Here is a 27,612-nt window from a genome sequence, read left to right as displayed (position 1 = left end):
TAGTTTGCAGATTTGAGCAATGGGGCTTGAGGTGGAAACAAGTGTGGAAGAACAGCCACGTGGTCTTGGGAAAGTCAGCCAAGCTACTTTGAGCCTCAGTTTGCTCATCTGTGAAGCAGACATAATATCCCTGGGCTTTCTTACCTCCCCATGTTGTTATGAGGATGAAATGAGATAAGGTGTGGGAAAGAGCTTTGGAAAATCCTAGAGCCACCCACAGGCAAGGAGTTATTACATCCCAGTCCATCCAGAAGTTGAGCCTTTGGAGGCTAAGTTTCAAACTAAACCCTTGGTCACTGGTAGCTATCACCATGTGATTCTCTTGCTTCTTCCTATCCATGAGGGCAATGAGGTTTTGCCAACTGTAGAGGGCCAGGTTGAGAGAAAAGCCTGGATGGGCACCTATATCTAGGGAAGAATGGCTTCAGGGATGCACTGATGATGGAATAGGGAATGGATATGTCACATGTGCTACACACATCTGCTCCCTCCTGGGCAGAAAGAAGAGTGATAGATGTATGCACAGGTATCCCACTTGCTTCTTCTATAGACCTACGAGCAATGTGTAAAAAAAGCTGACACCATTATATTCTATAAAAGAAGCAACCCTCATTCCTCCTTTGTACCCTGCTCCTTTGTCCCCTCTGAGAAAATACATTTTAGAATTAATAAAAAATCTCTTCCCCTGGAGGACTTAAAGGATAGCACCTCATTGTCTGGGTGCCAGTCTCCTAGATGACATTGCTGTTCCTTCTGCCACTGTCTATAACACTTGCAAGTTATTCAGAAACTAGAATACACTGGGCTCTTTCTCTGTGATCTGTCATCACATGTCCCTCCTAATAATTAAATTGGATCACCTAAAAATCAAAATGGAGCCTAGAATACTTCATTTACTCATTCAACAGATATTTACTCAGTTCTTACCAATGCCAGGCAAGTACTAGTGTGGCAGAGACCAGCTACTTACTTAACTGTTTAACATTTCCCAGCATCCCTTGCAATTATATGTGGTCATATGACTGCATTCTAGTCAATGGAATTTAGGTAGAAATTAAGTACACAACTTCCAGGTATGGCTCAAAAAAAACCCTCCTCTATCATCTCTATTCTCTCTCCTGCAACTTGCATGTCAGATGCAGATTTGGAAAGAACTACGAAATGAAAAGGGAACTAGATTTCTGAATAGCCTGTGTGGAAGGCCATCAACCAAATACCCACTGTCATGTGAGTGAAAAAATAAAACTTCTGTTGTTTTTATCTACTTAAATGTTTGGGGTTCTCTGTTACAGAAATTAACATTCCTGACTAACACAACTCAAGTACAATGGGGAATGAGACATGTTCCCTAATCCTATAAAGTTTTCAGTTTACTGCAGGAGCACAAAAACAGACAGGTAATTACAACAGAGTAAGAAAATTGCCATGGAGATGGAGACACAGAGTGCAGTGGCAACTAGCTTAATGAGGCAAATGGGGTTAGTCAGGAGGACTACGAGGGGAAAGAGGTATCAAGGTCAGGACCAGAGGAAGTTGTAGGAGCTAGAGAACATGGCAAATAAGAGGAACCAGAAGAATCTTAGAACGGGGGCCAGAGCAACGAGTCCAGGGAGGCAGGAGAGATAAGGCTGAAGAGATCCTGGCACCAGCGATAAGGCTAGAGAGAGACTCATATGGTCTTAAAAACCAGTTCATTTAGATGTTATCAGAAGAGCCATAAGAAGCCATGGAAGAATGTGAACTAGGGAGTGATGTGATTGGATCTGTGCCTTGCAAGATTCACTCTGCAAGTGCAGAGAATAGATTAGGGGAAAAGGAGATAGGCAGGCAAATACAATGACCAATTGGAAACCTCTTCTGTGCACTAGAACCTTGGGCATTTACATCAGCCCAGATCCCACCCACCGTTACTCCAGATCTTGGCCACTGTTATTTAGACTATTGGCTACCTTCTCTTAGGGTCCAACTGAAACAGAATCATTCTCCCTGATCCTGGTGCTCCCCTCTTCCTGCCAGCCTTTCTTCAAGGTCCCAGCATGACTTTCAACAAAACCTACAGGCACTTATGCCACAAAGGAAGAGGACATACTATTCTATCTTACACTCTCCACAAACAATGGTCATTAAACATCCAGCATTACACCAACAGACAAGTGCCTCTGAAAACAAGGACAGGTCAATGAGGTGATTTTCACTACAGCATTAGTAGTCAGACACAATCTGTTACAAAGACAGGCAGCAGTTGTCTGGAAGGGCACATATACTCACTATAGAAATGTCAAGGCATCCCTGATAACTTATGAAAAAAGTACTTGGAAAGAGCTTCAGTCTGAGGGATCCACTCAGGTGAGTTCTCTCCCGAGCAGAAACCAAGCCCCTCCACCACAAAGGAGCAGATGTGACTGGGAGTGAATAACAGTCGATGAGAAGGAGCCAAGAAGAAAAAGATCAAGAAGGGCCTGAGGCAGATTTCCATTTAAAGCACAACCTTAAAAGGAGACATACTCTTATTTTTATTCATCCCATGTCCAAGTACAAAGAAACAGAACTTTATTTCTCACGTTCTTCTTTCTCTTGCTCCCCATTTACTGACAATGTGGATAGCATAGCTACATTTGTCATTCCACAAGAGAGATGAGCTGCTAAAGTGATCTTCCTTTCTTTCCCCAGGCATTACTAATGCAGACTGGATTACATTCACCCACAGAAATGTGCTCCATTATGGTACTTTCAACCTGGGAATGTTTCACCAAGAACCGTGGGAGAAAACGACCCAGCCCTGTGACCACAAATATATGCCAACTCAAGCTGGGCTCTGAGCCTGCAATCCTTCCCCTTGTCTTTGATAAGCCCCTGTAGCAGAGGCTGGCTAGCTGTTCAACAAACCTGCTTCCTCTTTCTTCTCAGAAGCATAAGTCTGTATGTGCCTACCTCCCCTGCAGGTAGGTGTGGCTGTGTGACTTATTTCTAGCCAACACAATATAAGTGGAAATGAAGCAAGTCACTTCCAGGCCTATACCATAAAAATCTCCCATGCTCAATCCTCATACTCTTTCCCCATCCAGCAGATGAATGGAGAGGTCACCAAAGTTCTAAAAGATGACAGAGATGAAAGATGAAAAGAACCTGAGGATCCGAGTCACCATGTGGAAGAGAGCCACTGAGGATAGTCAACTAACCAAGATCAGACAATAGTGTGAGAGAAAGAAGCTTTTACTGTTTTCAGCCACTGATTGCTGTGGGCTATTGGTTGCAGTAGCTAACCTAACTAGTATACCGTTCTCCCTCATTGTTTAGACTGGGGATTCCAAATTATTAACATTTTTTTCAACTCCCTAACATCTCCTACTCCTGGCAAAGGACTTCACCTTATTATTTTAGAGCTTTATTGAGGTACAATGCACACAAAACAAAATCCACCTGTTAAAATATACAATTCAATGGTTTTTAGCATATTCATAGAATTGAACAATCATCACCACTATCTAATTTTACATTTCATCACCCCTAAAAGAAACCCCATACTCATTAACAGTCACTTTCTATTTCTCCCACCCTTCAGCACTAGGAAAACATTAACCTGCTTTATGTCCTGATAAATTTGCCTGTTCTAGCCATGTCATATCATTAGATCATACAATATGTGTTATTTTATGACTGGTTTCTTTCACTTACCAAAATGTTTCAAGGTTTATCCATATTACAACATGCATCAATAATTTCTATTGCCTTTCATCACCTTTTTATTGCCAAACAATATTCCACTGCATGGATATACCACATTTTCTTTATCCATTTATCAGTTGATGGACATTTGGACTATTTTGATCTTTTGACTGTTGTGAATAATGCTGTAATGAACAGTCATGTACATGTTTTTGTTTAAATATATGTTTTCAATTCTCTTGGGTATATATTTAGGAGTAAAATTGCTAGGTCGTATGGTAACTCTATGTATAACATCTTGAAAATTTCCAAATTGTTCTCCAAAGCTAGTGCACTGTTTTACCTTCTCAACAGCAATGCATAAGGGTTCTAATTTCTCTCCACCCCTACCATCTCTCATTGTCTTTTTTATTTTAGCCATCTTAATGTGTTAAAGTGGTATCTCATTGTAGTTTTGGTATGTATTTTCCTGATGACTAATGACATTGAGCATCTTTTCATGTGCTTATGCACACCTTTACGTCTTCTTTGAAGAAATGTCTATTCAAACCCTTTGCCCATTTTAAAAATTAGCCCTGGCTGGTGTGGCTCAGTAGATTGAGTGCTGGCCTGCTAACCTAAAGGTTGCTGGTTCCATTCTCAGTCAGGGCATGTGTCTGGGTTGTGGGCCAGGTCCTGGCTTGGGGGCACGCAAGAGGCAACCAATCGATCGATGCTTCTCTCCCTCTCCCTCTCCCTTTCTCCCCCTTGCTCTAAAAATAAATAAATAAAATCTTTTTAAAAATTTGGTTCTTTTTATATTGAGTTGTTAAAAATTTTTTAACAATTCTAGATGAAGTCTGCTGTGGGTTGAATTGTGCTCACCCTTCCAAAATATGTTTATGTCCTAACCTCCAGTGCTTATGAATGTAACCTTATTTGGAAATAGGGTCTTTGAAGATGGAATCGGGTGACAATGAGGTCATACTGGATTAGGATAAGCCCTAACTCCAATGACTGGTATCCTTATAAAAAGGCCCTGTGAAAACACGGGGACACTGAGACACACATAGGAAGAGTGCCATGTGAAGATGGAAACAGAATGGAATTACGTGACTATAAGTCAAGGAATACCAGGTATTGCTGGAAACCAGCAGAACCCAGGAGAAAGGCAAGAAATTATTCTTATTTAGAGGCTTCAGAGGGAGTAAGGTTCTATTGACAGCATGACTTTACATTTATAGCCTCCTGAACTATAAAAGAATAAATTTTTATTGTCTTAAACCACACAGTTTGTGGCAGTTACAGTAGCCCTACAAAATTAATACAAAGTCCCTTCTCAGCTATATGACTTACAAATATTTTCTCCCATTTTGTCAGTTGACTTTTCACTTTTTTATGGTATCCTTTGAAGGACAAAAGTTGTTAATTTTAATGAAGTTCTATTCACTATGTTCTGTCACATACTTTTAGTATCATATCTAAAAAATCATTGCCTAATTCAAGGTCGTAAGATTTACTCCTATGTTTTCTTCTAAGAGTGTTACAGTTTTAACTCTTAAATTTAAACCTATGGTTCACTTTGAGTTAATTTTTGTTGTGAGCATGTGGGGAAGTAGTTCAACTTCATTCTTTTGCATGTGGATATTCAATTGCCCAGACACCATGTGTTGAATTGTCAAAAATCAATTGACCATAAATGTAAGGATTTATTTCTGCACTCTCAATTTTATTCCAATGATCTATATGCCTATTCTTATGCCATTACCACACTGTCTTGATTACTGTAGTTTTGCAGTAAGTCTTGACACTTAGTTCTTTTTCAAGATTGTTTTGGCTATTTTGGGTCCCTTGAATTTCCATACAAATTTTAGAGTCAGCTTGTCAATTTCTGCAATAAAAAGTCAGCTGGGATTTTTATACAGATTGAATTGAACCTGTTTATCAATTTAAGGAATATCACCATCTTAAACAATATTAAGTGTTCTGTTCCACATACATGGAATATCTTTCTCTTTATAGATCTTTACTTTATTCCAATGATGTTTTATATTTTTCAGTGTACAAGTTTTGCACTTTTGTAAAATTTATTCCTGAGTGTCTTATTCTTTTTTATGCTATTATAGAAAGAATTGTTCCCTTAATTTCTTTTCTTTTTCTTATTGTCCCTTGATAGTGTGTAGAATACAATTGATTTTTGTATATTTACCTTGTATCCTCAAAGCTTGCTAAACTCATTATTTCTAATAGTTTTTGTGGATAACTTAGGAATCTTTATATACAAGATCACATCATCTGTGAATAGAGATACTTTCACTTCTCTCTTCTTGATCTGAATGCCTTTTATTTTCTTTCTTAATTGTTCTGGCTAGACTGTCCAGTATAATGTTAAATAGAAATAGCAAGAATAGACAGCCTTGTCTTATATCTCACCTTAGGGGGAAAGCATTCAATTTTTCACTAGCAAGTATGATGTCAGCCATGAGTTTTTCATAAATGTCCTTTTTCAGGTTGGGGAAGTTCCCTTCTATTCCTAGTTTAAGTGTTTTTGTCTTGAAAGGGTACTGAATTGTGTTGAATACTTTTTCTGCATCTATTTACATGATCATGTGGCTGTACCTTCTAATTATAAAGATAATAATGACTACTGAAAATAAATTCAATTTCCAATTCTCTTTCCCATCACATTTCACTGTGATAATCTGTTTATCTTTGTTCCTTCCCTTCCATACTGTGAGTTACCTGAATTAAGGGCCTACCTTAGACTATTTGTATCTTCAATATCTAGTTAAATACATAGGAGTCACTCAATAAATCTTTGTGGAAATGATGAGGATGAAGCAGTCTTTCAGAGGCATCTGAAAGAATCAGGGTGACCAAGAGCTGAGTCTTTCCATGGTAAGGGCTATTGATGGAAATACTGTGATTGGGAGTAAAGTAGGGATGTTCTGACAGTACAGTGTCTCTACCACAAGCAGTAAATACCATCTGTCTCAAACACAAAGAGAGTCCTAGAGTCATGGCTATGGTCTTCTTGTAAAGATACCATTGGAATTAGATAACAGTTTCAAACATACATCTTTCCAATGCCCAAATTAAGAAGAGAAGACATGTTAATAACACAGTATTCTTGTGGTAGATAGCAAAAAAGGCAATAATTCTTCCTTCCTATATCCACTCCCCCTGTAATTCCCCGTTCAAGAGTAGAGTCTCTTTCTCTACCTCTTGAGTATGAGTTGGTCTTGTAATTTGCTTTGATCAGCTCTAAGCCTGGGCCTCAAGAAGCTATGTACACATCCCTACTCTGTTAGTACCCTGCTGCTAATGAGAGATTCCAGACTCAGTTACCTGATTACCCTACCCAGCACTCAGCCATCCCTCAGATATAAGGCTATCTTAGACCAACTAGTTCTCAGGTGACTCTCCACCTGATCAGAAACTCATCACTGACATAAGTGAGCCCAGCTAGACCAGGGGAACACCCATCTGGGTCTAGCCCAAATTGCCCACTCATAGAATTATGGGCTAAACAAATGGTGGTTGTCTGAAGCCACTGAGTTTTGGAGTTACTTTTTACACAGCAAAAGCTAACTGATACAGAGTTAATGAGAGCAAGTCTTATTCCTGGTTTGTTGACTAATCAATTTTGCCTTGGGCAAATCACTTCACCTTGTTGAGCCTCAATATTTTTTAATCCTCACCCAATGACATTTTGTCATTGCTTTTAGAGAGAGAAAGAAACGTAAAGGGGAAGGAAGAGAGAGGAACATCAGTGTCAGAGAGAACCATCAATTGGTTGCCTCCCATATGCACCCAGACTGGGGATTGAACCCACAACCTAGCTATGTGCCCTGACCAAGAATCAAACCTGCAACCTTTTGGTTACAGGACGATGCTCCAACCCACTGAGCCACACCCAGCCAGGGAAAACCTCAATTTTTAAACCAGAGAAACAAGGCATGTTGGTAGAGTAGTCCAGTGCTTTACATACATCATTAAGCAAACAAGGCCTTTTCTCAAATAATACTCTATAAGGAACCTCAATATATCAAACAGATGAAAAGGGACCTGCTCTGGTTCTTGAGGAAGCTAAACCCGATCTGATCAGCTTTCCTCTCACTCCTTCCTCCTATACCCACCTCCACTCCCTGGAACGGCACTCCAGTAATTTGTGGATGAAGTCTGGAAAGCATTGTGCTATTCCATTTCTCTAAGGCTTCTTTTCAAGGTAACATTCCATGATTCAAGACAGGATGGGGAGACTTTGTTTTACATGAATCAAGTCAGGTTGGCCTCTCTAATAACACTTCCCACACTATATAGTAGTTAATTATTTACTCACCTGTCTGTGACACCTGACAGTGAGCAACTCAGCTATACAGACTGCTCTTCCTCCTTTTGGAGTTCCTTCACTTAGGCCAGTGATTGCCTCATGCCCCTCAATATAAAGTATCTAGTCAAGAAACGTTATATAAGTACATGCTTGGAAGGATGGATGGATGGATGGATGGATGGATGGATGGATGGATGGATCAATCAATGGATGGATCGATGGTTGGAGGGAGGGAGGGAAGGATGGAAGGAAGGAAGGAAGGAAGGAAGGAAGGAAGGAAGGAAGGAAGGAAGGAAGGAAGGAAGGAAGGAAGGAAGGAAGGAAGGAAGGAAGGAAGGAAGGAAGGAAGGACAAATAACTACATGAATGGATAATCATCATTGAATTGATATGAAATGATATAAATGGAATGAATGAAAATGAATAAATAAAGGAGCACATGAATAACTTTAGCATGTTATTCACAATGTTTCAAAGATAGAATGAATTTAGCCTTCTCCCTGAGGATAAAACCAGAGCTTCAAATAACATTTTCATCATTGTCAAATTACTCTCAGCAAAGTCTGAGACAACAGTAACTAAATTAATACATCTTGGAAAGCAACAAAAGGAATCCCAGTTATTTTCTCGGATTTCCTATCATTAATTCCTTTCAAGGGCAGGAAGCATCTTTCTTCATGCCCCTACCCTGAAAATGCCAGCCAGCCTCTCCCCAACTCCAACCCTATGGATTGCCTTTGCCCTCTTAGCAGTTGTCACATGTGCTCGAAGATTTACTTGGGCTCTATGTAAACAGAACTTTCTACAGAAATCTCTGCCCCACTTGTCCACCAATGGTCTTCCCAGAGAAGAGCCAAGGAAAGCTCATTTCATATTCCACACCCTCTTTCGTTGTGTGGACATGATAGGGGTAGGGCTCCTGGGCCTGTCTGCAGATTTTCAGCTGTGTGCTAAGAGCAGGAAGCCCATGGAGAAGTACACTGGCTCAGGCCAGGGATCCTTCCTGTCCTCCTTTAAAGCTTCTCCTTCCTGCTCTAAGTTCTTAATGACTACCTTCCATTTAAAAGCATCATTAGCTTTAAAGGAGGCTAACTTCAACAGCACTCTAAGCCAAGATAATCTGGCCAGAAAGTAGCCTGATGAATTTAACATTCTTTTTCTAAGGTGGGGAATGAGCATGAAAAAATGCAATCTGGAACATAAATAGAAATAAATCCCAGAGAACTGATGCAACTTCACTGGGGTAAAGCAATAAGTAGGCATGTTTGGTGATCTTTTGAGTTTAAAGAGGTAAGGTCATGTTTCATTTTCTTGTTATTTTATTATTTAAACCATGTGTCTCAATGGATATATTTTTTTCCTGCCATCATGTTCTTTAAGGTTCCAAGAACATTCTGAATGCCTAATAATTATGGAGTAGAGCAGGCATCTTATTTTATACAATCAATATGTTCCTAAAAAGTTACAGGGTATCAATTTGTTTTGAAATGGAATCATGTCATTTAAAAATTTTCATTGGACTTTGTATTACATAAGTAACATGTAGATGCAAAAGAGAACCCCCTTCTCAAAAAATAAAATTTGTCTATAATCCCACCTGCCAGAGATAACCACTGTTAACATCCCAGAGCAGTGTTTTTCAAACTGCAACTTGTGGCCTGTTAGGAAATCATAATATCAACTTAGTGGATCATGATCAGTCATCTTAAAAATGAAACCAAAGAGCCCTGGCTGGTGTGGCTCAGTGGATTTAGTGCCAGCTTGCGAACCAAAGGGTCACTGGTTTGATTCCCAGGCAGGGCACATGGCTAGGTTGCTGGCCAGGTCCCTAGTGCGGGGCACAGGAGAGGCAACCACACAGTGATGTTTCTCTCCCTCTCTTACTCCCTCCTTTCCCCTCTGTCTAAAAACAATTAAATATTTTAAAAAATAAACCAAAGAAAAGAGAAGGGGAATAGAATTGGGGTAAAGTAAAATACGGTCATGAAGGAGTTATTTTATACATTCAGTATGTTCCCCAAAACTATTAAGTTTCAACTGAACAACTAATTAGTTAGAGCCAGACAGGTAGCCACCACCTTGCCCAATTACACATGCTAACATCCAACAGAGCCATGTGCCTGTGCCAGACACACAGTAGGTACTTCCTGATTCATGGGCCTTTTTGTCCAGAGGTCCCAACCTTAGACATTCTGAGCATCCAAGGACCCACCTGGACATCATCCTCATGTCTTTTTTTTTACTGCCTCTGCTTCCCCGTCACAAACTGGGAGACACAGGCTATCACAGTGGTCATAAGGCAGTAGTGATGGGAGGAACCATTTGCTCTATGGAGAGGCTTTGAGTGGAGTAGACAGAGTCCCAAAACTGAAGGCTGACAGCCATATCTGAATCCTGGAATCCTGTTAAACAGTGTGTTCTTAGAGCTACTACCAGGCCCTCCATTTCCTCATCTACCCAAAGGATGTCATAATATTTCTATCCCAAAATTTTGACGGACTTGTGAAGGTGAGAGAGTACTAGCAGAAAGCAGTCATGCAATAAATGTTAAGAGTATTTGTGGGTATGTGTGTGTGCATGCATGTGTGTGTAAATTTATTTGATGTCTGCCTGAACATGTTTAGAAGAATCCCCTTGATAACACTCAATCATCTAAGACAAAATTTCAGCCATTCTAAAAATTGGGGGCAGGGCTGGCTATACGAAAAAGTCAAAGGCGTAAAGAAGAATAAACTATAGCCTGTGGTCTCAGCTATACCATACAGAAGAGAAAGACAACTTGGGACAAGCAGTGGATTTAAGCAAGTTCCTCAGAGTACATCTGGATTTTTAAAGGCCTCTTATGCTACATAAAGCTCTTTTGCATTTCACACCTGGTGAATAAAGAAAAGCATATCCTCCGCCCACCAACCCCACCTGCAACTCTGACTTCACAGAGCTGTCTCACTAAGCCTCTAGTTTTTAAAAGCCAAAACTCAATTACACAGTCACCTCTACATTTGAAAAAAAATCTGGGTTAATGGTCCAAAGAAGTTCTCTCATGGAAAAATCAGCTCACTTATCCTCTAGTTAGGAAAAGGAATGAAGCAAAGTATAGTAAAATTTAAAACCATGTTCAAATTTATCATAAAACCTCACTTTCAAAGGCCCAGGTGTGTATCACTCAGCAGCATGGTTCCCTGGGGGCTTCTCACAACCATTTTTCAGACTTAACTGTAAAGGTTTCACACCCAAAGTGAAACAAATGTTCCATCAAAATACAAGGCAGCCGTGAGGCTGCTTGGGCCTCAAAGATGTTTCACACATTCCCAGGATGCTTGGAGGGGAAGGCTCAGGTTGAAACATTCACCCCCTCAATTCTCCAATCATGGTCATTTCAAACCAAACAGTAAAGAAGCCTGTGGGCCAGCAGGGCTTGGGGAGAGAGGGTGGTTACATTGCTCATTGAGTCCAGGACTTCAAACCTCAGCAAAGGCATCTGGGAAGCTTAGCCTATGTCAGGGGTTTTAAAGAAAGTCCTGTGGACAATTTCAGAATTTTCTTGAGGCCTTTTCAACCCCCTGAATCCACAAAGTTCCATCTAGACACGGTTGCTACTTTGTGGATCGGATATCCAAGGTTCTGAAAACAGAGCCACAGGAATAGACCCTGTCACAGGAATGTAAAAGGCCTCCCCCCTTCTTTGTCTCCTGCCATTCTGAGAAAATGTTCTGCTGTGCCTATATTTTTCACCTTGATACTAGCGGCAACTAGAGAAGGCAACTCCCCCATTGCTCTAAGGCTAATCCAGCCAAGTGATTAGAGAACTCGTCACTCTTCCTTCTCCATTCTGTCCCCAAGGAAAGGAAGCAATTTGAAAATCCAAAAGGATTCTCCTTCTCACACAGGAAGAGCTGAAGCAGTGCCAATAAAGATTCAGATGTCAAACTCTGATTACACAGAGTTTGTAAGGGATTTGAAACATGGATTTGTGAAGGGCCCTTGTCTGAGAATCAAAAGGCCTCATAACAATGCTTTAATTTAAAGAGGGGGGAAAAGTCCATTTAAGCAGATCACATTTCATCCATTTAAGACCCCAAAACTTCGTCACTAGTGATCAATGATAATCTTTATGTTACAGAAAAACAGAACAAAACTTCTGGTCAGTCCAGAAGTCAAGGTACAGCAAGGAATAAGAACAGTCACTGTCATAGCCTTGAAATATCTCATTGAATGAGAGAGTTTTGTAAAATTACAACTCAGGAAGTTTCTACCCAACATAAATGTGTAGATACATTCACCAAAAGACAGGAACTAGAATGTTCATAGCAGCATTCTTTGGAAATTATCCAAATGCCCATCAATAGTAGAATGGGTGAATAAATCATGGTATATTCATATGAAGGAATACTATACAACAATTAAAAATGAAGTACAGCTACATGCAACAACATGAATGGGACAGATAAATATAATATTGACAAAAAATTCAGATAAAAAGGATATACTGTATGATTCCAAAAAAGGTCAAAGCAATCTGGGCTGTTAGAAGTCAGAACAAGAGCCACTCTTTGGGAGGTCTGAATGTAAGGGAACAGCAGCAGAATTTCTAGAGGGCTACAAATGTTGTTTCTGATTCCAGATGCTGTCCACTTATGATTTGTGCACATTGCTATATTTGTGTTATAATTAGGTCTTAAAATTAATATTTAAATATATATCATATATATTTTTTGCAGAGAGAGAGGGAGGGAGAAGGAGAGGGAGAGGGGGAGAGAATGAAAATGAATTAATTATTTTGGTTCCAGGTAGCTTTCTAAGCACAGGGCTTGATCCAACCAAGCTGACAAGGCCACAGAATAGGGTACAGAGCAAATTGCAAAGAAAAAGTACAAGCTCAGAAGTAAAAGAGGGTGTCTCTTTAATTATTTGTTTTTTTTTAATTTTCCTCTTCACTCAACAGTCATTAAAAATTTGAATTAACTAATCAGTTTTTTTAAAAACCCAAAGGGCTTCAAATTTATGACAAGCCAATAGCCCCACTCATTGTCTTTACTCAGATATATTTGTAAGTGAATCTCATTTCTCACTATCACTTCCTACCTTTTCACCGACCTGAGATTTGCTGGTCTTAGGATATGGGGCAAAGGGTTATTAAAATAAAACCACACAAGCACAACCTTATGCAATATATTTTTCTTCATGCAAGTGCATTAATTTTAATTAGCAAAGGCTAAAGCTTTGCCAGATGATCAACGGTGACATCTGATACCTGAGCAGGGTTCCAACATCTCTTCTCTCACACTGAAGGCATTTAACCCAAGTGAAACTCTTAGAAAACCTTCCAGGGCATCCTTCCCAATATCTTTTCCTTCGTTTGCCCACTTCTCCCATATTGCCCCTAACTCTTAAGCATCTGTCTCTCCTGTTTGTGAAGCTGAAAGCCCCATGACTTCTGGCATGGAAAAGGATTTCTGAGGTATTTATTCATTCTGCACTTCCCCCCCTCAAAGTTAACCTCTAGAATTGATCTCTCAATAAACATGTACCATCTTGCAATTAAGTGCTCAGGGGTGAGAAGGGGACTCGCTGAGGCAGCAAACTCTGATGTGAAGTTTAAAAGGAAAATACAACTTTACTTGCATTATTAAAATATAAATACAGACTTGAGGAACAGAGTCCAGATGCACGCTGGAGAGAAATATAAATATTGATATCATATTCTAATGAACATTATATCTCACTGGCTGTCATCCTTCCTCACAGATACTAGTTCTGCCCTATCTTAGATGTCTATTATTAAAAATCAAGAGTAGCTGAACTCTAGAATGGGCTTTCTCTTTTACAAATTTAAATGCACTTGGATAGAATAATCAGAAATCAAATTTTAAAGAACTTTCTTCATTCTCTATCCAGGCTTCAAGCATCAGTATAAGCTGAAAACCCAGTTACAAAGTACTGTTCTCGGCTACTTAGCAATTTGCATAAAGGTAACAAGTTCTTTTTCCCCCCACGTCAGTTCTTCTCCCCGACCCACGTACTGTTAAATGTTATTTTAGCTTTATCTTAGAAAAACTCTCGCTTCTCAATTACTTCTGGTGTCTCTGGGACCAGATTCTTATTCTTGTCCCAAAATGGGTCCTCCCTAAAGCTCAGCGCCCAGATGTCATAAACAGCCCAGCACCATCAGACCCAAGAGGAGAAACTCCACTCTCCCAACTGCCTTGGAAATCTTTTCTTCTCTCTTTTTAAAAATTTTTATATAATTGACATAATAACATTATATTATTTTCAGGTGTATAACATAGTGATTCGATACATGTATATATAGTGAAATGATCACCACAGTAAATCTAGTTAACATCCATCACCACACCTAGTTACAATTTCTTTCTTGTGATGAGAAGTTTTAAGATCTACTCTCTTAGCAACTTCCAAATATATGGTACACTATTATTCACCATAGTCACCATGCTGTACAGTACATCCCCAGGACGTATTTATCTTCTAACTGGAAGTTTGTTACTTTGCAAATCGTATATATGGAATCACTAGTTCTTACTCTGATACTACTGAAGAGCCCAGCAGTTCCTGTGGAAACATTTTCTTCCATGTCCATATTAATGCAATAGCTCTAGCAGGGACTAGTGCAAGAGCACCAGAGTTCAAATATCACTTTCCTACCCCAAAAAGGTATTAACTATTTGAGTAAGGGAATTGTTCCTCTCTTAATAGGGATGTGGGTTACAGAGGTGCAAAAAGTTGTTAAAATTCATCAAACTACACATTTGTGATCCATACATTTCACCGTATGAAAATTATACATTGCTTTTTAACAAGAATTTTCTTTAGAACACCTTTTAAATTTTCCCCAGACAGCAAAAAAAGATCAACCAACAAGACTCTAGGAGTGCCCTTTTCCTCAGCATTCAGAAGTTGCTTTAGAAAATACATTAGACCTACGTGAGAATTCTCTTTTGCTCCTCCTAGAAGAGCACAGCGCATTTGTAACATGGTTTTCTTTGGAACAAGTCTGGTAGAGTAAGAGGGTAGGAGGGTTTTCCCTTCCTTCTTTATTATGCCCTCTGTATGGTTTGAATTGCCTAGTCCTAAACATGAAACAGAAAATATCAACATCCCTATATTGGATCCAACCTCTTCTCATTACTTCCACCAAACCACCACCGTCTCTCACCAGGATAACTGCTAGAGCAATTATCCTACTTGCTCACCCTGCTTCTACCTCTTTCCTCTCTCCCACAGTTTCTTCCTGACAAAATAGCCAAAGTGACCCTTTTAAACTCTAAGTCAATCGTGTGACTCCTAGGCTTAAAACCCTCTAATGAGTCCCCACTTAACTCAGAGCAAAAGACAAAGTCCTCATAAAGACCTGCTAGATCCTACGTGAGCTGCCCCCCTGACCTCCCTGACCTCCTTTCCTAGTCTTCTCCTTGCTCACTCCATATCCACCATATTGGCCTCCTTACCATCCCTCTATCATGCCAAGAATGTTCTCACTTTAGGGCCTTTGCACTAATTCCGTTTCCTTCTCCAGAACACACTTCCTCACCTCTTTCCAGTCTTCACCAAAATGCTGCCTCCTCAATGAGGTACACCCGACCACTCCATTTAAAATGGTAACCCCACTCCAATCCTCTGAATTGTCCTCACCCTGCTCTAGTTTCTTTTTGCCCATAAATTGCCACCTCCTAACATGTTCTGTAATCTCTTTAAATTATGTTTAATTCTGTTAAACCTCCGTATTATGTTTGTTGTTTATGGTTTATATCTCTCCACTGTAAGCTCTTTACTTTTGGTTCACTGATGAAATCCAAGTGCCTAGAATAGTGCCTGGCACACAATAAATGAATGAATCTGGATGATAAGATTATTGATCAATTTTTTTTATTTCTATACTTCTTGGCATAACAAAAACAGGTCACAAAGAACATAGAAATCTTAATAGTCCTCTGACCATGCAGAGGGATATAGCATTGCTTGGTCAGCTGTCTCTTTCCCCAACCCAACATTTCACAGATCCAGGCACAGATTTTTATTTACTTGGAAAAAATTAACATATACCTCCCACTCTGCATGATCCAATCACAGTACCAATAAAATAACAGCCAATAATTACCAGGGCTTACCATGGGCCAGGCACAGTTCTCAGTGCCTGTTGTACCTTGACTCCTTCAGTCCTGTCAACAACCTGACGCAGTAGGTAATGTTTTTATCTCCATCCCAAAGGAAAATAAATATTCAGTAAATTGTCCAAAGTCATATAGCTTTGAAGAGGTGGAGCTGGAATTTGAACATCTGCTGTCTAACTTCAGAATCCACACTCTTAACCACATACTCCTTTCTCAACAATAAGACACTTGCCCACCTTACTCAAACTGAGCCTCAGCAAACTCTAAAGGTCATGTATTGCAAGTCTTTCCTTAAGAAACAAGGACATAAGGTTCCCACCAGCTATCATAAAAGAAAGAAATGGATGAGCACTCTGATTCTCTGCCTTTTACAAACCACACACTTTGGACTTAAAGAAATGGACTCTAGGACCCAGAGGGTCCCCTTGCAGTCCAACGGTGCAGTCATTCTATGGCCAAAACAGCAAAACAGATTCTCCAAAATAAACTCTTTATCCATTATATACAAGAAAATTTAAATGGCCCCATCTGATGGCTGTGAGTCCAGTTTGAGCCAGACTAACCTCACTTCCCTTTTGAGTAGGGTTATTAGACTGGGAGATTAAAGGAATACTACGGACATATGGTATCTTGATTTCAGCAAACCTTTGACAATCACTCATGATGATAGATCTTGTGGGCAAGGTGGAGAAATGTGGTTTGAATGGGACAGTGGGGGGAGAATTTGTGGCTACTGCAACAATGGTACCCAATAAATGTTGATTAATAGATGTCAACTTGAAGGGATGTTGCTAGTACTGCCTGCCAATGTGATCTGGCTTTCAGTCCATTTGAACAACAGTTTTATCAAAGATGTGAGTGATGGTCTAGAATCATGTTTATGATGTCTGCAGAGAGCAAAATGCTGTGGGCAGTAGCTGACACATTGAATCAAGATTTTAAACCATCACCTTGGATTGGAAGTGAAAAAGCAAAGCAAGCTCAAGATTCAATTTAACAGAGACAATAGGGAAGTCTTGTGAAATTTAAGTTCAAAGTAACAATTGCACCAATGGAATAGAAGTCTCATGTAAAAGAACTGCCACTATAAAAGAAAGAAGTTTGTTGGGCCATAAGAGCAATAATGTAACAACAGTATTTTGCAATGGTTAAAACTACAAAGGCCACCTTAATCCTAGTGGGGCTCATATAAAGGAAGCAATGGGTCCATTCATGCACCTTTGGGAGAGGGAAACCAGTGTGAGAGGGGACAGGAAACTTGGCATTAAGAGGTCTGGTTGAAAGAACTGAAGTTGTTTTACCTGGGATGAAGAAAGCTTAGCAGGGACCATACAGTAACCTCTAGCCACTTAAAAGATGTCCTGGATAAGAGACTATAGGCAGATTCTATATGGCTCCAGACACCGGAATTAGGACTAAAAGGATGGAATTACAAAAGGACAGATTTAGTCTCAGTGTAGATAATGACTGTTTGAGAACAGGAACTATCCAGTAATAAAGTTGGGGTGGGGATGACCACTTCCCCTCCTAGGAGCCTCAGAGGGCATGGAAACTTGATGGGTTGCCATTTGTGACATTTTATAAAAGGGTCCCACCATGAATGGGAGATTGGATTCAATGGGTGCTAAGGTCTTTCCCAACTCTAAGATCCCAAGATTCTCCGACTCTTATTAAATTCATTTTATTCTTGGCTAATTTTACTTGGAAGGACTTAAGTACTTCATAATAAATTAATTTTTCAGCATATGGATGCTCAGGTCCATATGCATGCCCAGGTCCTTAGATTCCTATTTCAGTACATCTAAACCTTCCCATGTTCATGAGTGGATTGAGGGATGGTCATCGATGTCAGAAACAAAAACCTGTCATGCCTGTCTTAGTCATTCAAAAAGATGAGCTAGACAGGGCTGCTGTCCTTTGTGGGTTTGCAGTCTGGTAGGAAGGCTCTCCAAAACCTTGTTGCAATAAATTTAGACCTTAGAATGACAGCCTTACATTCATAAACCATTCCAACCTCATTATTTTTATTTTTATTTATTATCAAGACATTATTCATGAGGAATTCTTGATGCAAAAAGAACTTTCAGAAGTGTTTGTGATTGATGGTTTGTTCCTAGCATTCTCTTCCCATGATTCCTAATAGTGTCCCACAAAATCTTGTGTTCCACTATTTTAATAGAATAGAAATAATTTAAACTGAACTGTCAAAACAAGTCCAACTACATTTGAAATTGCCTTTGTCCATAAAATTATAAAGCATTATATGAAGCCAATGGATCCTTAACACTCTTGGGCTATCATGGGACAATAGGAGAAATTTCATACATCATGGCAATTTAAAGGTAATGTCCATTAAAGGTACACTAGAAGCTCTGAGATTGAAGACTTTTCTGAAAGCTTATGTGAAATTTACACTTTCCTGATGACATTGTGTGGAAAAGGTCTCCATAAGCAGAAAGAAAGAAATCTTTATTGCTACCATCTTAGCAATATCAGCCAAACAGTATCTCAAGGATTTCCTAGGTAAAGTAGTTCAGTAGTTTTGACTTAAAAGCCCAATCCAGTACAACGAGAAAAGTCGACAAAGAAATATGTTGTTGTTACTGGTTATGAGAATATTACAACTATGAATTATTAACCTTTGAAAGATTGCTTTCTTCTCAGTTGTTCTATGATGAGTTTAAAAGCAGCTTTCAATAGAGCTGTTAGGATCTCATAATGCCCCAAAGAAACCTGCTGAATAGAGACAGAAGGAAAAGAAACATAACCACAGTTACTGAAACATCAAAAAAAAACCCACATAAACCAGTCTGCAAAGGGTTTTTTCATGTGTGAGAATGAACAGAATGGGGAGGAAAACGATCATCCTTCCAAAAGCAGAGTGAACCCATGATTAGTGTTACCATACCAATCCAACAAAATGATCAATCCACCCAGTGTGTGACTTCCTAGTTTCTTTCCAGGTTTAGCAGTTTCTATGTCTGTTTAGGCTGAAATTATGTTTCTCAAACAGGGAAGCTTGGATCTCCCAGGGCCATCACTGACCCAATTCCACAGGAAGATAAGTAGTACTCTACAAGGCTGGCCAAGGGACCAGTGAAGTACTGAGGTGGTGTGTCTCCATTATCTTAGGCTTGAGTTCCTCCTATACCCCCTCACATTCCCAACACACTAAAGATCTCTTCTAAATGGTAGTAAGTTATACCCAGGCCCACTACACATCACCTGGGAGGAGCCAGGCATGTGGCTAATATAACAATCCTGGGTGAAAGAGTTTGAGGAAAAAGAATGAAAGACATCACCTTTACCATACTCCTGGTCCTAGGTCTTTGCCCTCAAAGTTCAAAGATTAGACAGATTACTTTGATCTGGGTTCCCCTAGACTCTCTGAGTGCAAATTCAACCACAAGTAGTTTATGTGGGAGGTGTCCTCAGGAACCACCCATAAGTGAGTGAGAAAGTGAGATGGAGAAGAGAACACAGAGAGTACATGGTGCACTATTAAATAAGTCACCACTGTGGGCAACTAGAACTCAGTCCTACTGGAGAACTCTGAATGATAGTATAGAATACACCTCAGAGATCTCTCATCCGAGGGGCAAAGAAGCTGGGGTGTTCATCCATCAATGCCCTCTCCATCACTGGTTGAGTGCTGCTTCAGGAGCATTAACTCACTGGCACTTCTGGCTTTCCCTCTGTGCACAGCTAAGCATGGTCCATTAGCCAGGGGTGCAGCGGGGAGCCCTAGGCAGAGTTCTAGGAGTTCACAATAAGCAGCATTCACTATGAGAGGGGAAGGCTGAAGGAATATAGACAGAGCATCAACACTGTTGGCTGTTTAGAAGAGAAAAGCTAAGATAAAGGTTAGCACAGAGTTCTAGAAAACTTGTAGGTGTGGAGGTGATGGACAAGGAATCAGGTTCCAATTCACAGAGAAGATGATGTGTCAGCTAAGTATCAAAGAATGACCATGTAGAAATTAGCCAGTGAAATGTTCCATAAGGAAAGAGCAGTATATACATAGGCATGAAGAATGAGAAAGCCTGGAATGTTGGGGAACAGCCAGTAGTTCAGTGTGACTGGTTTGGAGTAGAAAATGAAGGAGGCAGGGAGAGTCAATGAGTAGAAAAGCAAGAAATAGAGTGATCCCTCTGGGTTTGTGCAGCAATGCATGAAAGAAAAGTCTAGTGCTTGGGAACAACACTGGACTCAGACCTGGACCCTAATTCTAGCCTCCAGCACTTTCTAGCGGTTGCTACCTGGAGCAAGTTGCTAACCCTCAGTAAAGTAGAAAGATAACTGTACCTCTCTATTGAGTTATTGTGAAGATTAAATAAGGTTATTCATATAAAGGTCTTAGCACAGGACCTGACATATAGCAAAACTCAATAAATATTACCTAAAATTAAAATCAATCCACTCAATAGATGAAAACAGTGTCACTGTAGTGCAATGGGGAAATGATGGTCTTTTAAGTTAGGGACAATGGATCAATCATGTATCCATACAGAAAATTAATTACGCTTAACCCCTACCTCACACCATTTGCAAATACCAATTCCATATAAACTATGGGTCTAAATGACAAAGGCAAAACAAAAAAACTTCTAGAACATAGGAGAATATCTTCATGATCTTGGAGTCAGTGAATAATTTTAGAACAAACAGAACAGAACACAAATAAACATTAATCATAAAGAAAAGGATTGATAAACTGGACTACATACAAATAAGAACTTCTCACCAAAAGACAACGCTGTGAGTGAAAAGGCAAACCAGAGGGAGAGAAGGTATCTGCAATTCCTAAGCTCACAAATGACCCATGCCCATAATATATAAAGAACTCCTACAAGACAGTAAAAAAAAGATACAAAGAACCTTATCAGAAAATGAGCAAAGGCTCTGAATAGGTAATTCACAAAAGAAAATATCCATATGGTCAAAAATATATATGAAAAGGTGTTCAATCTCACAAGCTATGAGAGAAATTCAAATTAAAACCACAATGGAAAGGATGCAGCAGAAAGAAAGAAGAACTACCCTCCATGACAGCATGGATGGAACTGGAGAGTATTATGCTAAGTGAAATAAGCCAGGTGGGGAAAGACAAATACCATATGATTGCACCTATAAGTGGAACCTAATCAATAAAACAAACAAGAGAGCAAAATAGAACCAGAGACATGGAAATAAAGAACAAACTGACTGACCAGATGGGTAGGGGGAAGGGGATAACTGGGGAAAAAGGGGAAGGGTCAAGTCAAGGAACAAGTATAAAGGACCCATGGACAAAGACAATGGGGAACGTGGGGACCAGGAGGATTGAAAATGGAATGTGGGGGGTGGGTAGAGCAGGGGAGAGTGATGGAGGGGAAAAGGGGACAACTGTAATTGAACAATAATTTTTTTAATTTTAAAAATTAAACTAAAAAAAACACAATGAAATGTTTATTACCTATCCGCCAGAGTAGCTACAATTAAAAAGACAATAACAGTGTTATGAGAATGTGGAGCAACTGGAACTTTCATGTACTTCTGAGAGTATAAATTGGTACAATCAGTTCAGAAGAATTGTTAGGCAATAGCTACTAACACCAAATATCCATCTCCTTTGATCCAAAATTCCACTTTTAGATATATACCAAAGAACTGCGTATATATAAGTTCATCAAAAGGCAAGTAAAAAATGTTTGTGGCAATAGCCTTAAACTACAGACAACCCAAATGGGCATCATCAGGAGAATGCATTAACAAATTGTGGTATATGTACATGATGGAATTTTATTCAACAATGAGAATGAATCTACTATAACAACAAGGAAGTATCTTGCAAACATAATGTTTAGTGAACACCAAAAAGGTATGTACTCTATGACTCCCCTTACATAAGATTCAAAAATAGCAAAATCTAATTGGTGGATGTGGATGTCAAAATAGTGGTTACCTTTCAGAAGGGAAACAGTGACTGGTAAAGGGCCTGGGGGTGGGAATGTTCAGGATACAGTAATGTTTTTATTTCTTGATCTGGGTGACGGTTATATGAGTTGTTTACTTTGTGAAAATTAACGAAGCTATACATTTATGATTTGTGTAATTTTCTGCAGGAATATTCAACTTTAATATAAATTTTACTTTAAAACTTAGTAACTATATATAATTAACTGCAACCAAAAGCCAACGACATCTAAGAATGAACAGCTTGGGGCTGAGGCCATGAAGTAATTCCAAAATGTCAGGTTTTAGTGACTGAAAAGATGGACTGACTTCAAGTTTATGACCATAAATTTCAGAAGGCTCTCAACACAGCCAGGTAATTCCCTTACACTTCCTTACTGCATCCATGTTCCCTCCCTGAGACAACATTAACACCTTGCCTTCTTTCCTCACAGTACCAATGCCCTCTCAACTGATGACCTCACCAGGAACTTCACAGAAAAATTAGATGTAACTGTAAGAGAACAGCGCATCCTACCACCATCAATTCACAAGCCTACCTGCCTGTCTGCCCATATCCTCAATCTTCCCTCCAGTACCCATGGATGAAAGGGTGCTTTGATCCCTTCCCCCCTCAGCTTCTTTAGTTCTTCCATAATTATCCAGTTCTTTCTCCAGCATCATCAATTTCCCCCTTTCTGTGGAATCTAAATGTGCCTAAACATCAATATCTTTTAAGAAAATCTCCCTTGATCCTGTATTTCCCTCCTGCTACTGCTCCATTTCTCCACTCTCCTTCAGAGTAAACTCGTTACAAGAGTCATTTGTAGTTGCTATGTCCTCTTCCACCCACCCTGTTCTCTCTTCATCCGCTCTTGTTTGGCCTTCATCTCCACCCACCCGCTTAAATGGCACCTGTGAGGGCCATTAATTGCTAACAAATTACCAAACTGAACAGTCTTCTCTCAGTGCTCATATTACTCTTGGAACCATCTAACCAAGTTAATTTCTCCATTCTTGAAACACCTTCTCCTGGCTTCCCTCAGACCATACTCTCCTGATATTCCTTTTAGCTCAATGGCTGTTCTTTGTCAGTCTTTCTACTCCCCTACTAAACTTTTAAAGTTGGACTGCCCTAGGCTAAGTTCTAGCCCCTTTTTCTTCACTTATCTATATGGTCCTTAGCTCCAAGGATTCACATACCATTTCTATGCTTTTGTCTCTCCAACCTATGTGTCTCTCTTGAGCTGTGAACTCACACATCTAATGGTCTAAGTCTCAACACGGCACAAATAGAAAACTATTGATTCTATCTTCCCACAATAAAATACCCACTCTTCCACTAGCTGTACCCATTTCTGGGAAAAGGTACTTCCTTCTACAAGTTGTTTAACCTCCCCCCAAAAAAAAGAAACACTAGGAGTCATCCATAGGTATTTCTTTTTTTAATCACACTCTGTACCAAATCCAATAATATATACTGTCAATTTTATTTCCAAAATTAATTCAGAATCCCACCACTTCTCACTGTCTGCATAGCTACCTCCTTAGTCCTAGCCACCATCACTAGTCATTGTGTATAACTGGTTTACCAGCCTTCAGACTTGCCTCCAGAGCAACTTTACTCAAGTATATGTCAAATCATTGTCATCCCTGCAAGCCACCCCCTGACCTGGCCCCCAGCCTGTTTCAGGGCAATTGGAAGCAGCTGCCCACGGATTAAGCAATATAGAACACTGCATAGGGCATGGAGATCCTAGTGGGAAACTATACAGGGAGTCTGTAGGCACCCAGACACTTTCAAAGGGAGAGGAAAGGCAATGTGGATCACTCTGTTTGAAACTCCAGAAGACCTTGAGCAATATTAAAGGGAATGCATGATGTAGCAGATGCCACTGGTACTCTACCCATAGCCCCTACCCACAGCCCCCCTGCAGACATTCCCGTATAAACCCTAGGCTTTTTGCATCTCTCTACCTGGCCAGGGAGCATGCTGAGCCCCAACATAGGGTAGGCCCCTGTGAGCCAGGAAATTCATACTACAGGTCCTACCTTCCATCAGTGAGGGGTGGAAGTTGGTGGATAAATGCTCCAGCTTTCTCACTCGTCAGTGGAACACTTCTGAGGTGTGTGCTGGATTGAACCCAGGTTGCCCACAGTGGTATCCTAGGTCACTGTGCATGAGCTTTCCTCCCTACGCTGTTCCACTCCTGTACTCTCTCCCTGTGCTTCCTGGGATGCCTCTGAAATAAACCACTTACACAGAAACCCTTGTCTCCACCTCTACATGCTGTGAAACCCCAACTAAGACACAGGCTATTGTGCCTTTCCTTCCAAAGGTAATGCTTTCTATCGCATCAAACAAGAACAATGACATCCTAAATTCACATGGACAAAAAAAGAGGGAGTTCTAGACCCAAAGTGTGGAGATAACATTTCAGAAAAATTAAAATATAATAGATGTTAAAGTCCATCCAGGACTTAATTATTGAGGTATAAATATACAGAATATATATTCATCATCAACTGTATGCACATATTAAGGATTTTCTCTTTTCCCCATTAACCATTAGTTTGTACTCCAAACAGTTAAAAGGACTGTCAAATTCCATGTACATAAAGTGCCCACTGCTGTCTCTAAAGAAAGAAGGGAGAAAGAGGGGAAAAGATGACACAATCTGCTCCAGCACTGAATTTCACTTGTGTGAAATCTAATTTAAAGAGCGGTCTCTCTCTCTCTCTCTCTCTCTCTCTCACACACACACACACACACACACACGCACACACACACGCACACGCACACGCACGCACACGCACACAGGAAATGTATGCACCACTCAACAGTCCGCAAAACTTCCCTCCAGTTCTTTTGAAGTGAAATCACCACTCACCCCAACCGCACTCCCCAGATATCAGCGCTGTTGAAAGTGAAGGGCCTGTCCCTGCTGTGTGGTTTAAGGTTAAAAAAAAAAAAAAAAAAAAAGCAGGATTAAAGCGCTCATTTCAAGTCCCAAAAGTAAAATACGACTTGGCCTACGGCAGTCCTAATTCTTTCCAGAACTCATCCCCGGAATTGCCCTTTTAAACAACCAGTCATTAACCCAACTCAGGGTCTTTTATAGCTGCGAAAACCGATCGCGCACATCATTTATTCATTACGGTTATTATTGTTGTTATTGCAGAAAAGCAGCGAATTCCCGGGGCGGGGTTCAAAGGGTTTTTTTTTCCCCTGAGTGGGGGCAACGAGCGAGCTGGGTTGTAGAGCAGAGGTTCCCGGAAAGGATGCCGCGAGAGCGCCCCCGCCCCGCGCGCTCCGGGCCACCGCGCACCCGCGCACCCGCGCAGCTGCCGCAGCAACCGGGGAAGCTTCTTATGTAAGTCAGAACCGCTGACATCACCTTCACCAGGAGCGTCGCAGCTGAACTAGGCACCTAACGACCGGAGCAACGGCCTAGTGCCCCCGCCCACCTTTGGCTCATTCCTAAAAGATTCTGCCGCGGTCTGATTTCACCGACGGTGCGCCAGGGGACCCTCCTGAGCGCCTCTCAGAGGGCAGATGACACATAATGACATTTATTGGGAGCCCTAGAGTGTCGCAAGAGTGAAGTTAATGTGCAACAAAGATGCTCAGGGGTCTTCCATACGCGGGTGGATTTGGGAGACAGTACGAGGTGGGGCGCCTCTGGCATTCTCGGAGGACAGATGGCACCGAGAGCTGTTTGGTAGGAACCCTGTGTTTGTTCAAAGCAGAAAAGATGCCCATTGATCTCCCCAGGGCCCGGGACACTCCTCCCTCCACGCCCCTCCCCGAAGCCCCTCTGGGCCACAAGGTTGGAGCAGAGAGGTCTTAGGAGTTCACTCCAGGAGGCAAGTGTCGCTGTGCTGTCTGACAAGAGCTCAAGCCATAAGTTCGGGGCTCCGCGCAGCCCCTCAGGTCACGGTAAGAGTGACAAATCTGCCACGGTGAAGCAGAAGCCCTAAAAAGACACTCACTACTCCTTGAGTCCCCAAGTACGAGTGAAGGGGGTTGAACTATAGGGCTTGGAGCTAGGCTGCTGGAAACCACAGAAGTTGCACCAACCCCCTCACCCCCCCCCCGGAGGGGGAGAAGGAGGGATAGGGAAGGTGAGCCCCACAGGTGAATGACAGACCCCTCTGCCTCCTCTGTCGTCATGAACGCTCCTTTTCAGCCCGCAGCTGCCTGCGAGTTCCGAGGCCACCCCTTTAACTTTCTCCCCTCCATGACTGCATCCCTGCTTGGGAGTCCGGCTGGAACTCCCAGCACCGGAAAGATTGGGGTGGGTCCCAGGGGAAGGGAGGGGTGAGGAGGCAAGGGTAAGGTGCGAGCTGCAGTGGGCGCGGCGCCGCGGGGCTGGGATTGCGGCGACCAGGGAGGGCGGAGGGTGCGGCGCAGGAGCGGAGCGCCGGGCGGGCGGCGCGGATACTCACGCACTGCCTCCTGTTTGGGGTCCAACGTGCCGAGGACGCGCTGCACGCCGCCGAGCTTGCCCTGCAGCGCCCAGACGCGGCGGTGGGTCAGCTGGATGTCGCTCTCGAGCTCCTGGAACAGGCTGCACGCGTGCCGGGCCACGTCCGAGAGCTGCCGTAGGACGCGAGCCAGCGCGGCGTTGCTGACCGCGCACAGGTCCAGCATGAGCAGCACTGCCGCCGCCGCCGCCGAGGACGCCTCGCCAGCCGCGGACACCGCCTCCGGGACCCCTGCCGCGCTCTCCTCGCCCTCCGCGGACGCCTCTCTGTGTTGTGGCTGATCGGTCGGAGCGGGCAACGGCGGCGGCGGCGGCCCAGGAGGCGCGGGGGGCGCACGGAGCGCACGGGGAGGATCCTCCGGCCCCAGCTCCACGGCCTCGTCCCGTCGGCTGGGCGGCTGCAGGGGTGGCGGCGGTTCAGCGATGCCTCCGTTCCCGTCCTCCGCCGGGCCGGGCGGCGGGCGCCGCTGCCGGCACAGCCACTGCGGCTCCACGATCCGCTTGGCGAAAGGCATCCCGCGCAGCCGGGCCGCGACTTTCTGGTCTCCTCAAAGCGTCCCTTGCGAGCTGGGAACCGGGCGCGCCCACCTGGGCGGAGAAGGGGCAGAAGTCGGGCAAAGGCGCGCTGGGGCACTCCGGATACGCAGGGGTCTCTTCCGTTCACCTGGCCTCTTCCTCTTCCCCGCCCTACCCCTAGTAAATCAGTCTTCCCGGTCCTCCTCCGGGCCCACCGTTCCCTGGGGAAGATGACAAGCGCGGGGCACAGAAATCTTGGGGTGCGCCTGGGCTCTGCTCACTTGCTTCCAACCCAGGTCGGCTGGCTCAGCTCCATCATTCCAGCGCTCGCCGCAGCCGCCCCGGCCGCTGCCGCCGCCACCGCCTATATAAATGGGCGTGTGTGTGTGTGTGCGCGTGTGTGTCTGGGTGGGTGGGTGTGAGTGTGTGCGCGCGCCTCAGTTTGAAAGTACCCCAGCGCAGGCCTCTCCCCGCGCGCCCTTCGGCCGCTCCGGGGAGCGATTGCGCCCAGGCACTCTCCCTCTCTGGGCCGGGAGGAGGTTTCAGAAAGGCGCTTTGAAAACCCGGA

The 27,612-nt window shown here is 42.2% G+C and overlaps 1 protein-coding gene across 1 annotated transcript in view; it reads right to left on the bottom strand.

The window, feature by feature from the left end:
- NHS (NHS actin remodeling regulator) overlaps window positions 1-27,043 on the bottom strand; it is a 348,656-nt gene extending 321,613 nt beyond the window's left edge. Inside the window, exon 1 of the mRNA XM_054581103.1 lies at window positions 26,491-27,043. Coding sequence (XP_054437078.1) covers window positions 26,491-27,043 — 553 coding nt within the window. The remainder of the gene's footprint in view (window positions 1-26,490) is intronic.
- Between the last annotated feature and the right edge of the window lie 569 nt (window positions 27,044-27,612).

Source organism: Pteronotus mesoamericanus, unplaced genomic scaffold, assembly GCF_021234165.1.
Source record: "Pteronotus mesoamericanus isolate MK-2021 breed Mesoamerican mustached bat unplaced genomic scaffold, CSHL_Meso_final contig_65, whole genome shotgun sequence".
In the NCBI taxonomy this organism is placed as follows: domain Eukaryota; kingdom Metazoa; phylum Chordata; class Mammalia; order Chiroptera; family Mormoopidae; genus Pteronotus; species Pteronotus mesoamericanus.
The sequence above is the reverse complement of the archived record's forward strand: the minus strand, read 5'-3'. Positions and strand labels throughout refer to the sequence as shown.